The sequence below is a fragment of the Galleria mellonella genome, unplaced genomic scaffold (assembly GCF_026898425.1).
Source record: "Galleria mellonella isolate WM207_F2 unplaced genomic scaffold, CSIRO_AGI_GalMel_v1 utg63, whole genome shotgun sequence".
NCBI classification, from domain to species: Eukaryota; Metazoa; Arthropoda; class Insecta; order Lepidoptera; family Pyralidae; genus Galleria; species Galleria mellonella.
The window spans coordinates 5,131,207-5,145,751 of NW_026442130.1; the positions used below are offsets into that span (position 1 = coordinate 5,131,207).

The window sequence follows — 14,545 nt, forward strand, 5'->3', positions numbered from 1 at the left end:
TATAATCTAAATTTCAAATAATATTGAAATGTAAGCCATAACAATAAAATGTTTTTTTTTTTTTTTCTACGGAGATTATACCTTTTAATGAATGTAGTAAATCTATTAAAACATTCTATGCAATATTTTTTGTCCAACATTGACATAATTATACGATTACCTTTTACGACCCCATACAACACTCCTAAATGGCTGTCAAACGGTCAGCCTCGCCAATATAATCTGAACTTTTCCCTCGTTGTAATATGCTGCAAATTTGGAAAACCGATTCGCAGTTGTAGACTAAGTTAAAATGGTCATGCATTGAGGCATATTTGCTTGTTAGGACTCCCCAGTCGCTAGGGTTGCTGCCTAAAACCATTTGCCATTAGAAGGGAAACTGTCTGTTGATAACGGGTGTGAACGTAGGTATAGTTGGTTACATAAATACACGGAGTAAAATTTGAATAGATAAAAAGTAAAACGTAAAACTGTAAAAAATATTGATACAGTCATGAATCATAAATTAAATCGTCTGCCTACCCTTATCTCGATTATTACTTGGGGTCAACATAATATGTTTTTATTCATATTACAAAAAGCTTATAGTTTTACGACAGGCCGCCTGCCTGACGTGAACCATCTTTGAATTAAAAATTAAATAAACGACAAAAAAGTTTATGCCTCCCATACTCACTCAATGCGCTATGTTAGTGTGGTAGCTTTTTTATGTACTTAGAATGGCAAACAAGCGGACTGCCCACCTGATGCAAAGTGGTAACCCTCGCCTATAGACATGAACATAACAGAGTATTCTTCATGATGCCATGATATCCTTCATGATGCCATTTCTGAGGACTAACATGTTATGCCTATGTACTGTGTAATTTCATTGTCATATCCCACCCTTCAAACTAAAACACAGGCATACAAACACAACTGCTTCACGGCACAAACACGAATTACATCATTCAATTTCATATCGTCCATACCAGTCAGACATTCATTTAGACAGAGCTCTTCATTTCGTTAATATATCTTACATAAGCGATATTTAATATATCCGTTATTTAGCCCATACTGATATTGTAACTAAAATATATAGATATTGGTATATATTACCCATTCTTAATATAAAGATTTTGTCTGGCAATTTTTATTTTTGGAGATCCTATTAATGAATTCTTAAATTGACATACTGTACAATACCTTAAATTGATTCCATCTATAAACGATGATATTAAATCTAATACAGGTAACAAAATGCACTAAATGTCTTTTGCTCAATGTCCTCTACCTAAAGGTTGTCTGGAAGAAATTGCTTAGCGATAAGGCCGCCTTTTGTATCACTTCTCGTTAATATTTACTGTATTTGTTATTTTTTTGTTTTATTTGGTGCAATAAAGTGTAAAATAAATAAATGGTAACAACGTTTAAATCTTACGTAGCTAATAAAAATCATATAACGATGATGATTTGATTTGGTATACCCACCGTTTTCCATCACAGCATACAAACAAACAATCATTACAAACCCGAGCAATAACGCTCGGAATCACATCCACAAATACGTATTTATCTCGCAATATGAACATTCGCAATTTTCCCGTAAAAAAAGAAACGTACAAAGAGTTTTATGATTATGGAGCGACAACTTTTTGAGTTATTATGCCGGGAGCGGATTGACGGCGTAATGGAGACGCCGGATTATAGTTTTACGAGATATGCCGCTTTACGACGGGCGTATTGAAATGTAGTGATACTTATCTTGTGGCATAGTTGCGGAATACGGGCTAAAGCATTCAACTTTAACAATTGTACAACTAAAATTCAATATTACGTAATTCTGTATAATGAAGAAAATTGCAGTTTATGCGGTTTCCTTTCTCAGCGCTACTGTATTTTGTAGGTTTATTTTCAAAGTAAAATTACTTTTAAATTGCTACGTTTATTAATTTGATTTTTAACGGTAATTATACGTTAACTTATTAAAATAAACATATTTAAATAGAAATATAAATAAGCCATTATGTTTTTCAGTGATAAGGTTATCGTATTATGATCAAATTCATGTCATAGTTTGACTCAAAGTAATTTCTTCATCTAACAAAAATATTTATTATGCAAAAAACATAATTATTGTGTAACTATCTACCTATTCATATTTATTTAGCTAATTATTTCCTGAATGTTCTGAGTGAAATTTGTATTACCTAATATGTATATCTTATCATCATCATTGTCGTATCAGCCGTTAACTGACCACTGCTAAACATAGGCCTACCCCATAAGAGTGGTTTGCCAGTAGTTGCTATGCTTGGCAGGCGGATTGGCAAGCGCAATTAACGTTATATTTTAAAAGGACGCTATTGCTCATTCCTCAACCATTAAATTACCTTAGTCGCTTCTTACGACACGCACGAGAAAAAAAGGGATAGTCCATTCTATGCCGAGACCACACGGCGATATAACCTATATTTCTCCATTTAATATATGAGTAGCTAGATATAATACAAGTAATATTTTCGTAGAAAACGTTTCTAGCCAAAGTTGGCACAATGTCAATTCAAGATAATATGGTCAATTTATGTGTATAGTATAGATGCTTTATTTCAGAGCAATATTGAATAGAAATATTATAAGTAAAGACAGACTTTCACCGTTGTTATATATTGTTTTGTATATAACATACTATGTATCTAAATATTTCTAAATTTAAAACATTTAAAACCGCGTTTTATCTTAGTTCTTCTCACTTTCCATTACGCAAACAAGCGTCCAAAAACAAATTTAAGCTTGAACCTGTCGTACAATAAAAAACGTTCACCTTTCACTGCTTATGATTTGTCACTTTGAAAATTAAAACAACAATACATCGAAAAATAAGTAAATTAGACTCACCTCGTCATATATAAAATTGTCGATCTCCTCGAGCGGTCGTCCGTAAAGCTTGGGCGGGAAGGGCTCATACTTTCTCGGCAGGCGAGCACCGTCCTCGACGCTGAGCCTGCGCCGAGGCATGAAGCCAAATTCACGCACAAGCTGTGCGCCGCGCGAGCCTGCGCGCCTCGCGGACTCGCGCGTGAACGGCGTGACGGCGGCGCGAGGCTCGTCGCGGCCCCCGCCGCCGCCGCCCGTCGTCTCACTCGAAAACGTGACGCCATCGAGCGGGATACGCAACTCCTCGCGCCGCGGCTTCTCGCATTCCACGTCAAGCGCATCCCGAGACTGCGAAGCGACCAGCGGCGCGGCCGCCTCCGGGTTGGTCGCCTCGAGTGTACGCACGATCTCCCCAAGCAGCCGCGAGCCGTCGATCTCTTCCCCGGGCGAGTTGAGCGGCGCCGGCGGCGGGAACGAGAGCCGCCGCTCGTCCTCCTCCATGCCGATGTGGCCGGCAGGGGCTACGAGCGCGCCCGGCTCATCGCCACGCGGCTCCACACGCACACACACACTATTTGCGGACCGATGACGCCATTGCCGATTGTTACTGCCACCTGAAAAAAAAAAACAATTTTAAAATACTGTCGGATACGCTTCACGAACGTTATTTACAACGTATGCAGCATTAAAAGTCCACGTTTGAATAATCTCTACAGTTTATTTACGAAACCGATAGATAACTGTAAACATTGTTTGGACGCCCGCGATAATAAACCGTCGACATATTATCGCATCGAAAGTCGAATTTAAGGGCCCGATTCGACGTAGCTTTCTATAATATTCAGATACGTGATCGTAAAGCCTTTATTGATGAAATTTAGTACCCCATTGCTTGACTAAAAAGACTATAAATTTAAACGGGACTCTTCTATCTGGATGAAATTCAAGAAGCACAAATAATGACTATACACCAAGCTGTTTTTGATCACCTTTTTGTATTGTATTACGTAATAAACTTTATTAGGTATCGGTGAACATCACCGGTATCTGCGGCGGACATTAATATAGTGAGTGGTGATTCACTATGACATGAATATATATCTACTATTCGATATTTACTATTGTTCCCGAGCGTCCCGTTCGCCCATTGTGCTATTGTCTCGCGCCGCGAACGGCCGGAAGTATTTTTACAGAGGGAAAAGTTTGTCGTTGCAACCGCCTGCAAACCCTCTGGTTTTTGGAATTGTTTCTACTAGAAACGAATTAAATTTGAAACCATTCTAGCATGACATTTGAATAGGAATAAAAAATGGCAAGCTGGTCTGGAGTTTTTAGATAAAAAGATGAGCTTCAGTTTTAAATTACCTTTATACCAATAGTTGAATTTCGTTAACAGCAAATGAAAAGCGTCTTCCATATAATTTCATATATTTTGCTGATTTATTATAATACATGGTAAATCGTGCCATAACATTAGTAAATATATTACGACAAATTTTATCTAAATACCTATGCATGTACTTTTATAATTTGTCGTAATATAGTATATACTAATATGTATGTATGTATGTATTTGTATCGACAATACATCATAACGTCCGTCTCCCATTAATATGTACAAAAATACAAATTCTCCTACACAAACATGTATATTTATGTCATAAATATTTTTTTCATAAATAAGCATTTTCAATTTAGAAAATAATAATGAATTATATACTTACTTTAGAAATTATTTCATTAGAATTATTATCAATAGAATCTTTAATAAGATTCAACGCAAAATCAATTTTAATTACAGATTACATTAGATTAATTTTAAAACGGTCGTTTGAACGTCCATTAGCAATTTTGCAGAACATAAAAGTTTGTAACATAAGCCTAAATATGTAATCTAAAGTCAGTCAAAATTAAAATGAAAGCGTTAAATTTTAATACTGCCACTCAATCAGCTAATTGCCTGATTCGAAAACTCAGTTACTTTAAATTACGATATTATTAAAATTTGTGGGTAAACTAGAATACACCATATAGATATATCGTCATCGAGAATTGATACCCAAAATATTTTTAACCAACTTCTTATACAAAAGATATCAATTAGACTATATTTTTATCTCTTACAATCATTTTGTATTTCAATTAATATTGTTTATTCCCGCGTTTTGCCCATAGAAAATTTTCCCATAAATAAAAGGCGGAATTTTTGTAAAATCTACACTTAATGTTAATAACCTATAACCTATTTGTTAATTCTATTTTCTAAAATTTTATGAACTAGTTTTTTGCTATTGTAAAACGGAAAAAAATATTTTATGAAGCCCGTATTACATACGCCTTCAAAGAAAGCGTCAACTCTCAATGTGACCTACATTTTTGTGTTTGTTTCTAGGATCCCAGTTTATGAGAGATGTGTTTTACATTTGAACCTACTTACATGTTTATGATGTATGTATTAAATGGGGTATTTTACACAATAAAACATGTTAATCCATTACAATGACAAATTGTGTGTTTTTATATAGAAAAATCGTAACCAAATGATATGAATGGTACGTACGTATAATATATATAATACATGGTATATATAGTACAAGCAATACGTAAGCAAACGTTTTTGAAATTTTCCTCTGTTTTGTTTGTTAGCGTATTACGTAAATTTTACAGTATATTAAGCAAAATATGGCGGCAACATATATATATTCTTTATTGCACTTGTAAGTTACATATAAAATAATCTATTTACATAATGGCTCATGAAAGCTTAAAAATGTTACTCCTAAAGGGGTGAATTTAATATCTATTTCTTTTCTTCTATATATATATTTTCTATCTCATTTTTCTCTCTATAATTTACTTAATATTTTTTCCATATAGAAATTTGATTTTTATAGTTTCAGTAATGATTATTTATTTATTTATTTATGAATCAATTAAATTAATTTATAACATCTAGAATTATTAACTTTTACATAAATGACCGCATTCATTCCCGTCTCTTATAAACAATAGCCTCATTATTAAACCTCAAAATTATTTTTTGAATTTTCGTCTTAATTAGTTTAATAGTTTAATCGTTAATTTTGCTTACTTTATCCTAAATGCCTTTAAATTTTGCTTACTGTTTACGTTAAAATTGAAAATGTATTAACACTTCAGTTGACTAAAAAACGGGTACCTTAAAAAAAATGTTATGTAATTTATGTTAGTGCCGATATTATTGCCAGACGAACGACATCTCAGAGGACGTTATCGGACATAACAGGTGACATGCAACATCTCCCATGGCGCGTAAATGTCAATAAATCTATTTACATTTAATTTTTAATTTTTATACTTTATTTACGTAATAAGCTCGCCCTTAACAAGTTTATGAATATTATTTTCACCATAATGGCAACATTTTCTAGTCAATTACGATCTGATATAAATAATTAATAAATTCATTTTAAATTAATTAGAACTTTTATGATATTTCAAAATAGATATTAAAATAAATTTAATTAAATTGAACCCTTTCGGACATTATAAACATTAGAAGTTGTTCAAAAATAAGATATATGCTACATTGTATGGATAATCAATGGGCCGGATGGGTCGTGCCCAAGCTAGAATTATCTAGTGCAGGTTCTAAGAGGAACAATTCCAGTTATATGCAGAGACACGTCTGAAAGCCCATGTGTTCTTTTTTAAGGAACTAGAACCCTCCCCTCTTCCACTCCCCCCCCCCCTCCCGGAAAATAAAAACGCCAATGGCGACATATCTTTCGTTTTTGCGAATGCAGTGCATTATGCTCGACTAAATGAAATTACTCCGAGTTCCGAATTGTTGTGTTAGACACCCATCATCGAATCAAATCTATACCACGCAACTCAGTACAAGCTTCCGATCGATTTGCCGATAACGAATCGATAATCGATAACTCGAACCATCGAGTCGGCACCTCGATGTAATTTTCCGATACATTTAGCAGACTAGCTGAATCTTACCATGTTTATTCAGTGCCGAAATTGTTTTGCTATTTGATGCTATCTTTTCAACTAAGTTTATAAATCAATAAACCACAAACGGGTAAAGATTTATGTTATAGACGGTTACGAGTTTCTGTTGCGTAAAATTTTATTTATACTAGCTATTGGTCGCTACTTTGCGTGACCATGACAAAATGTACCCATGTCCTACTCTATCTATACATACAAAGAGAAATGATTTGATTGCTTGTTTATAATGGATAAACTCAAAGACTACTTAACCAGTTTTAAAAATCCTTTCGCCTGTAGAAAGATACATTATGAGTGAGTAATATCTTATTAATATATTATATACTATATAATTATAACTGAACAATTTACATGGAAAATATTAAAAAAAAGAATTGATATAAGAAGTTTTAACTATCTGTATATTTGTTCTAGTATCACACAAAACTACTAGACCCAAAGGAATGCAATTTTCACTGTAGTGTTTCTTAAGGACCGCTATGAGGGAAGACTATATCATATTATTATCTTATATATCTCATAATATCTTATATATATCATTTATGTCTCGTTTTTATGTATATGTTATAATTTGTGTGCTGTGAGTAATGCAAATAAATGATAATAAATGATAATGATGAAAATAAATTATATATATATATATATATATATATATATATATATATATATATATATATATATATATAGCTTGCTATATATGTATGTATGTATATATATTATTCTTTTTATATTTTTTTATTAGTATTTTTATATATTTGATTAATCGTAAATTTATTTTATTTTTGTTCAAGTAATATTTGACATTATTAATATTTATTTTTGTAATTTTATTAGTAAAACACGAATAGTCAGGAAGTAGCAGGATTTGTGGTAAATTTCATATAATCACTGTTGTAAAATGTAAGAACACTTGAATTACCGAGCGTTATTACAATCCAGTATGATACTGAGCGAGTTACCATCGTTTACTACCTTTATTAATTTGGTTTATTAACAAAATCTCCATAACTGGAGTTAGTTGATGTAAATTTATATAATATTGCTTTCAGTAGCAATTTAAGCAAGATATAGCTTCACAAAACTATAAGAACAAAAAGAATATGAAAGAGTTAGCGCAGGCGGGGCTACCATACCATTTTCACCTATAAAAAAATACTTGAAACCTCGTGTATATTTCATCTTGAATACACTATCTAGAAATGTTTTATTTCATTTATCATTAGTTTCCCTACTTCTAAAATAAAAAAAAATAGTAAGTAAACTAAAAAACTTAGTACAAAATATTTAGATAAGGCAACCAATTAATAACCTACATGAATAAATGATTTTTGAATTTTGAATTTTGAATTTTAATATTAAAAGTCTATATATCTATGAATACAGCTTCACCATTTAAATTCGCAATGGTAATAAAGAAATAAGTTGGTTCACCCTAATTACATGAAAATGAAAGGGTTCTTGTGAAACAGATGTATCGTTATGGCAACGCCATCTCATTGTTCAAGCATCCTCCCGATGAGTAAATCACAATGATTCCTTATAACAGCAGAAACATAAGGAATTTATCACAGAAAACGTACTCATAAATTACTAGCTATATCCCGCAGTTTCGCTCGCGCGAATCACGTCTACAAAGTATTTTATGTTCTAATGATATAACTTATACCGGTACTGAATTTCATTCAATTCCATTCAGTAGTTTTCACGTGAAAGAGCAACAAACATCATCTATATATCGTCGCTAACTTTCATATATTTAATACTTACTAGTAGGACAATTAAATTTGTCGTTTCTACCTGTGGAATAGAAATAAGAAGAGATTTTGTACAAAAGTCGATTGCTTGGGTACCTCTGTCCCATTCGTATTTCTACCGTGAAGCAGTTGTGTTTGCATGGCTGTGTTTCGGTTTGAAGGGTGGGATATGGCGTGAATTTACAGGGTACAGAGCAATAACACCTGAGACCTCAGGAATAGCAACGCATGGGGGGTATCATGGGCGTAACAGTAAACTCTGTTATGTCCATGGTACTGCTCATGTCTATAGGCGGCGGTTACCACTTTCCATCAGGTGGGTTGTTAGCTTGTTTGCCATTCTAAGTTGTATAAAAAAAAAATCATGGTTTATGTTCAAGTTTATGAAGAGTACTGATTCAGTAGTTTTGACATGATACCAGAACAAACATACAAACAAATAAACAGAAATATTAATGTAGATATTCTTAATATAATTTTTTTACCTTATATATTTTTTCTTAAATATCTCCTACGTCGAATATCGTTTAATTATAATTTTATTACATTATGTAAATAAATAAAACCGTTTCGGTAAGACAGTACAAGTGTTCCCGGTAATAAAGTTAAAGCAATCTTGTTTCTCAGATATTATAATGTTAATGTCTATAATCCACAAGGAGGGCTCGAGGCGATTTTTACAACAGGCCATCGGCTACTGCTCAGCATGCAAAACATCCACTTTTCTTTTTATGTTATAACGTTTCCGACCCTAACAACATCACAACAGCCGCCCGAGAAATAAATACTTGTCTTACGCATACCAAATTAAGTTGCGACGGTAGACTGCGTGGTAAAATAAATAAAAGTACTTTAGTGGCCGGACAAAATATACATATAAAAACCTAATTACCGTACTGAAATTAACTAATTTTTAGGTTACACTGGCCGAATGGCGATTAGGGTTTTTTTTAATGGGTGATAATGGAATGGTAACCCCGCCTGCGCTATCGGTATACGCTGGTGGAGCACCAGTGAGGGGTGATAGATGACGATGAAAGCAGGGCAGATAGATCTTCGTAACGAATTTCACTAGAATTAACCACGATGGTTTTCAGGGGGAACCACGTGGAGATCGACCTGATCTTTACTAACAATCTCTTTCCCCCCGATGATTAGGGACGGCAATGCGTACGTCACATACCTGGTGTTACAGGCATCCATATATATATAAAGGCTATAGTAACACCGTTTAACATCAAACGGGCCATGTTTGTTTGCAATCATAGTAGTATACAAAAATTAAACTATTATAATTTTATTCTATCATCTTTACCTGCTTGACTTTCGTGTCACAACATTATACAATAGATTAAGTTTGATCCTTCTTTGTTTACAACTTTTCTCCTTTACAAGAAAAATTCATATAAAAAAGTATTTAAAACAAAAAAGTTACTTTGGCACATTTATATTAATTCAAGTGATATAGCCCGGCTTCGCATAGGTAGACAGTATTTTCGAAAATTATACATAACCTGTATTACTCGCTGATAATGGGGGGGGAAGGGATTGTTAGTAATGGAGACTGAGAATCATATTGCTAGCAATATTCCCAACCAGGTCGACCTCCTCGTGGTTCTCTCTGGAAATTATCATGGTTAATTTCCGATGAATTCATCATGATGGGTTAACTGGCCTGTTTTCATTCTCATCGATCACCCTTCACTGGTGCTCCGCCAGCGTATCCCGTTAGCGCAGGCCGGGTTACCATACCATTTTCACCCATCAAAAAGAAAAACTCGCTAATAATGCAGCTTTCTATAAATGATAGAATTTTTAAAATCAGTTGAAAGTCAAATGAATAATCAAATCTATCCTCTTTATAAGACGTCCACTGTCTACCGCTGAACATAGGTCTCCCCCATATGTTCATTTGCTAGTAGTTGCCACGCTTGACAAGTGGGTTGGCAACCGCATTTGGGCTTGAATATTTTTTTAAGAAGTCCTCGACAATTAAGACCTCGGCCATTTAATACTTTGTACAAATTAAGTATTTGGAAGCATTTATTTATTCTATATTTATACATTATAGCTAAAAATAAGAAAACAATAGGTGTATTGCTATATTTATTGGGAGAATTTCATCATGCTGTCCTATTAAGTCAACTAACTAAATCATCAAATTGGTATTGAAACAATACCAATAATTGTTTGTTTTGTGAAAACTAGATCCGACTTCTGCCATTCATCATAACTGGAGATCGGCTGTGTTTGTTTGCTTTTATCCATATTATCTATGGCCTGTTTGCCATAGATTTTCTCTGAAATGGCGCCGAGGATTTGATTAATGAAGACCCTACTCAGAGATTCATTGGTTTACGGGTCGAAGGAAAATATAGGAGGTAAGTAAGCTCGGTCAATGGGCGGCCGGTAATGGAATTTGTCTATTATGCGACGAGGTTAAATGTGTCGACTTACTTTTTTCTTATACGTATGACGTCGGCGTGGGTAGAAAATTAAATAATTTAATTTTTGTAGTTTTGAAATAATAATTCTGATTTATGACATTTTATATGTGTAGATTTGTGTATTATTATTTTTTTCCATTTATTAAGGTACAAATAGCCATTACATTTATAAATAGGTACTTACGACGGTAAGAACAATGATGATATACATATAATAATGCATTATTTACTTATTTTAATATATATATATATATATATATATATATATATATATATATATATATATATATATATATATATATATATATATATATATATATATATATATATATAAATTGAGTGAAGAGTATTATGACACAGTATACTCCATGTCCATATCTATATATGTATATGTATGGTAGTGTTCATGTCTATAGGCAACAGTTACCACTATTCATCAGGTGGGCCGTCGATACTAACTATAGATCTAATACTAACAATCGAACTACATTAAAGTAAATGGGGACCCCAATTCAGCACACTGCCGAAACCACAGGTTCCAGCGCTGGTTTCCAGCTAATCACCATCGTTGCCACAAATTACCTATACCGCATGGATAATATATAAAAATATTTGTATGTGACCTTCCTTTGATAATCCTAATAACGTGACAATTGACAGGCAATATCTAAATCAAACCATCGAAAAGCCGACCTAATAAAACCGTCAGCAAACAAAAATAGTATTTGTCCCTCGTCGGCGTGTCCGTAGTGTTGACACTCGACATCTCTGGAGTGCTCTAGAGTGGAGGGCGCGGTGTCAAGGGCCGCCGAGCGTGCCCTCGCAGATACCGTGCGCATGGTAATGTGGATTGCGACCTCATTTATACAATGGCTTGACACCTGCTATCTCGTCTAGTTTCAATATAGTAACCGACTTCAAAAAAGGGGGTTTGTTTCATAAGAAACAATTTATAAAGAAAATAAGTGCACAGGCGGATTTATTATTCCATTGTTTAACAGAATTTTTATATACAAAAAGTAAAAGTCATAGTGCGTAATAATTAAAGGTTTATTTATTTATTTATTTACTCTTTATTGCACTAGCATAGATTTTATCTCATAAAAAATTAGAATTCAAAGGAGACAAAATTAGTTATTATAACGTACTACATATTTGATATATATATTCGATGTCGACCTAAAAACTAAACTACTGAACCGTTTTTGCTAAAATTTCTATAAAAATAATCTATAAGTATATCTTTTCAAATAAGAAATCAATTTTACAAATCAGTTTAGAACTAACAAAGTTACGAGGTAACAAACACAAAAAACATCCGAACTGAGACTCCTTTTTGACATGGATTGAATCTCGACTTCCGTGTAAAGGACACGTTCATTCCATACATCATATCGTCATAGTCGTAGAATACTGACGGATCTGACGAAGATTACATATAAATATCCGTCACTATTCTACGACTATGACGATATGTATACTAAATTTATAGTAATTAATTAAGCCATTAAAATCCTGAGATGTAACAAACAAGCTAACTCATATTTCATCATCATATCAGCCTTTAACTGTCCACTGATGAACATAAGCCTCTCCCTTGGGGGTTTTGCCAGTAGTTGCCACGCTTGGCAGGCAGATTGGCAACCGCAATCAGACTTTAGAGATGTTTTAAGAGGAATCGTCCTTCTATCCCTATCCCTCGCCATCCCTTAGTCGGCTCTTACGACACCCACAAGATAGGAAGGTATGGCGGGACCATATTTAATAACTCATATTTAATACCTATTTAATTTAAGGTTTTCAATTCGCCTTTATGTTTTTCATACTATATTGAACAGATTTTGTTGATCCTTTTATAATACAATCGGCTCTATTCTCTTATTAAAGAAACGGTACTTCTATTTACCCTAGCCAATCTAACCAAACCCAATTAGGTAACAAAAATTTTGGTGGTTTCCATTTTCTTGTAAAACGTAACATTATTCTGATTATTTCTTTATCACATGATAATATTTATAAAGAATTAAACCATTTATTTATTTATTTATTTATTTATGCTTTATTGACCACATTACAAAATAAAAAATGTCTGGTACAAAAGGCGGACTTAATACTATATAGCATTCTCTCCCAGTCAACCTTTGGCAAAACAGAAATTTTAATATGCGGTGAAAAAAATTACAACACATACAATAGAGATTATATAAATATACATACATGAATATATTAAACAAATATTACATAAATATACAAATATATAATAAAAATACAATCATGTTGTATGTAAAAGAAAATATATTTCGGACAAGAAATAAAAAAAGTATTTCATATCAACAAATCAGTATGGAGATTATTGCTTCCCGTTATGCAGAAATAAATTTTATAAGTAGAAAAAATGTTTTTCATCTGATCTCGCCTATATTATTTTAATTACAGTAAGTATTTATTACTTAAAACCTTCCTCGAAATAATACGTATGATGGAGAGCGCCGCAATAAAATCCATCAAGTAAGTTCAAAGCCAAGTATACTTCGGACTATTTTAGTATTTTAGACAAGAGGCTAGTAATTTAGTAGTTAGACGTGGTTGGACAACAAATTTTAGATTAGAACAGTCTAAACTAGATTTTAAGCAAATGTACACAGACAGAAGTCCAAGAGTTTATTTAACGTAGCTCTTCTAATTAAGATATACTTCTGTTAACCAGATCCCTGGTAAAAAAGAATAAATTATATAGGACAGGCATAAAAAAAATAGTTACACAAAATAGCTTCAATGACTTAAATGAAATAGACGGCCTCACTACATGTCAATTACATACATTAGAAAGTGGAAATATTTAAGTTGTATATAATCGACATAAGCCATCAAAAGTTATTAAGGCAATTATATTAATTCCATACATTTTAAATATACAATTTAAGGTTCTACATATAAAGCTCAAGTCGTGTATTGCTTATATAAACTAACAAAATTTTTGATTTGGAAAGAGAACCCTTTTAGAGTTAAACTCGCATTTGTATATTTACTTACCTCTTTCATATTTTTATGTATTGTATTATTAATGTGTACAATAAAGTGTAGATAAATAAATAAATAAAATCAACTTTAATGGTTTACACCCATCAAGAAAATGCTTCATTTTTTACAGTTCATACAATTAGAAAAGTTCAAATTGTATACGATTGATATAAACTAACAGAAATAACTAATGTCTTATATCAATTTTGACAACGCATTAATTCTGTACATTAGAAATTTTAAAAAGAATCGAATTGACATAAACAATCGAAATTAGCTTCGACGGCATATGCCAATTACCTATGTGTCAATACCACGCATCTATCTACTAACGATTTTGCTAATATACTCGTAAATACACCACGGTTTATATTAGACAAACAAACATTGCATTTATAGTCAACTATAGAAATCATAAATAAACACCAACAAATACTGTGACACCTAAAATATCTACGTAAA

At 32.8% G+C, this 14,545-nt stretch overlaps 1 protein-coding gene across 7 annotated transcripts in view; it reads right to left on the minus strand.

Annotated features, from left to right (window-relative positions):
• Positions 1-14,545, minus strand: part of LOC113521796 (sodium channel protein 60E) — a 211,514-nt gene that overhangs the window by 126,271 nt on the left and 70,698 nt on the right. For all 7 annotated transcript variants that reach the window (XM_052899904.1, XM_052899905.1, XM_052899907.1 and 4 more), the window contains exon 2: positions 2,881-3,473. In XM_052899904.1, coding sequence (XP_052755864.1) covers positions 2,881-3,360 — 480 coding nt within the window. In that variant the 5' untranslated portion in view covers positions 3,361-3,473. The remainder of the gene's footprint in view (positions 1-2,880; positions 3,474-14,545) is intronic.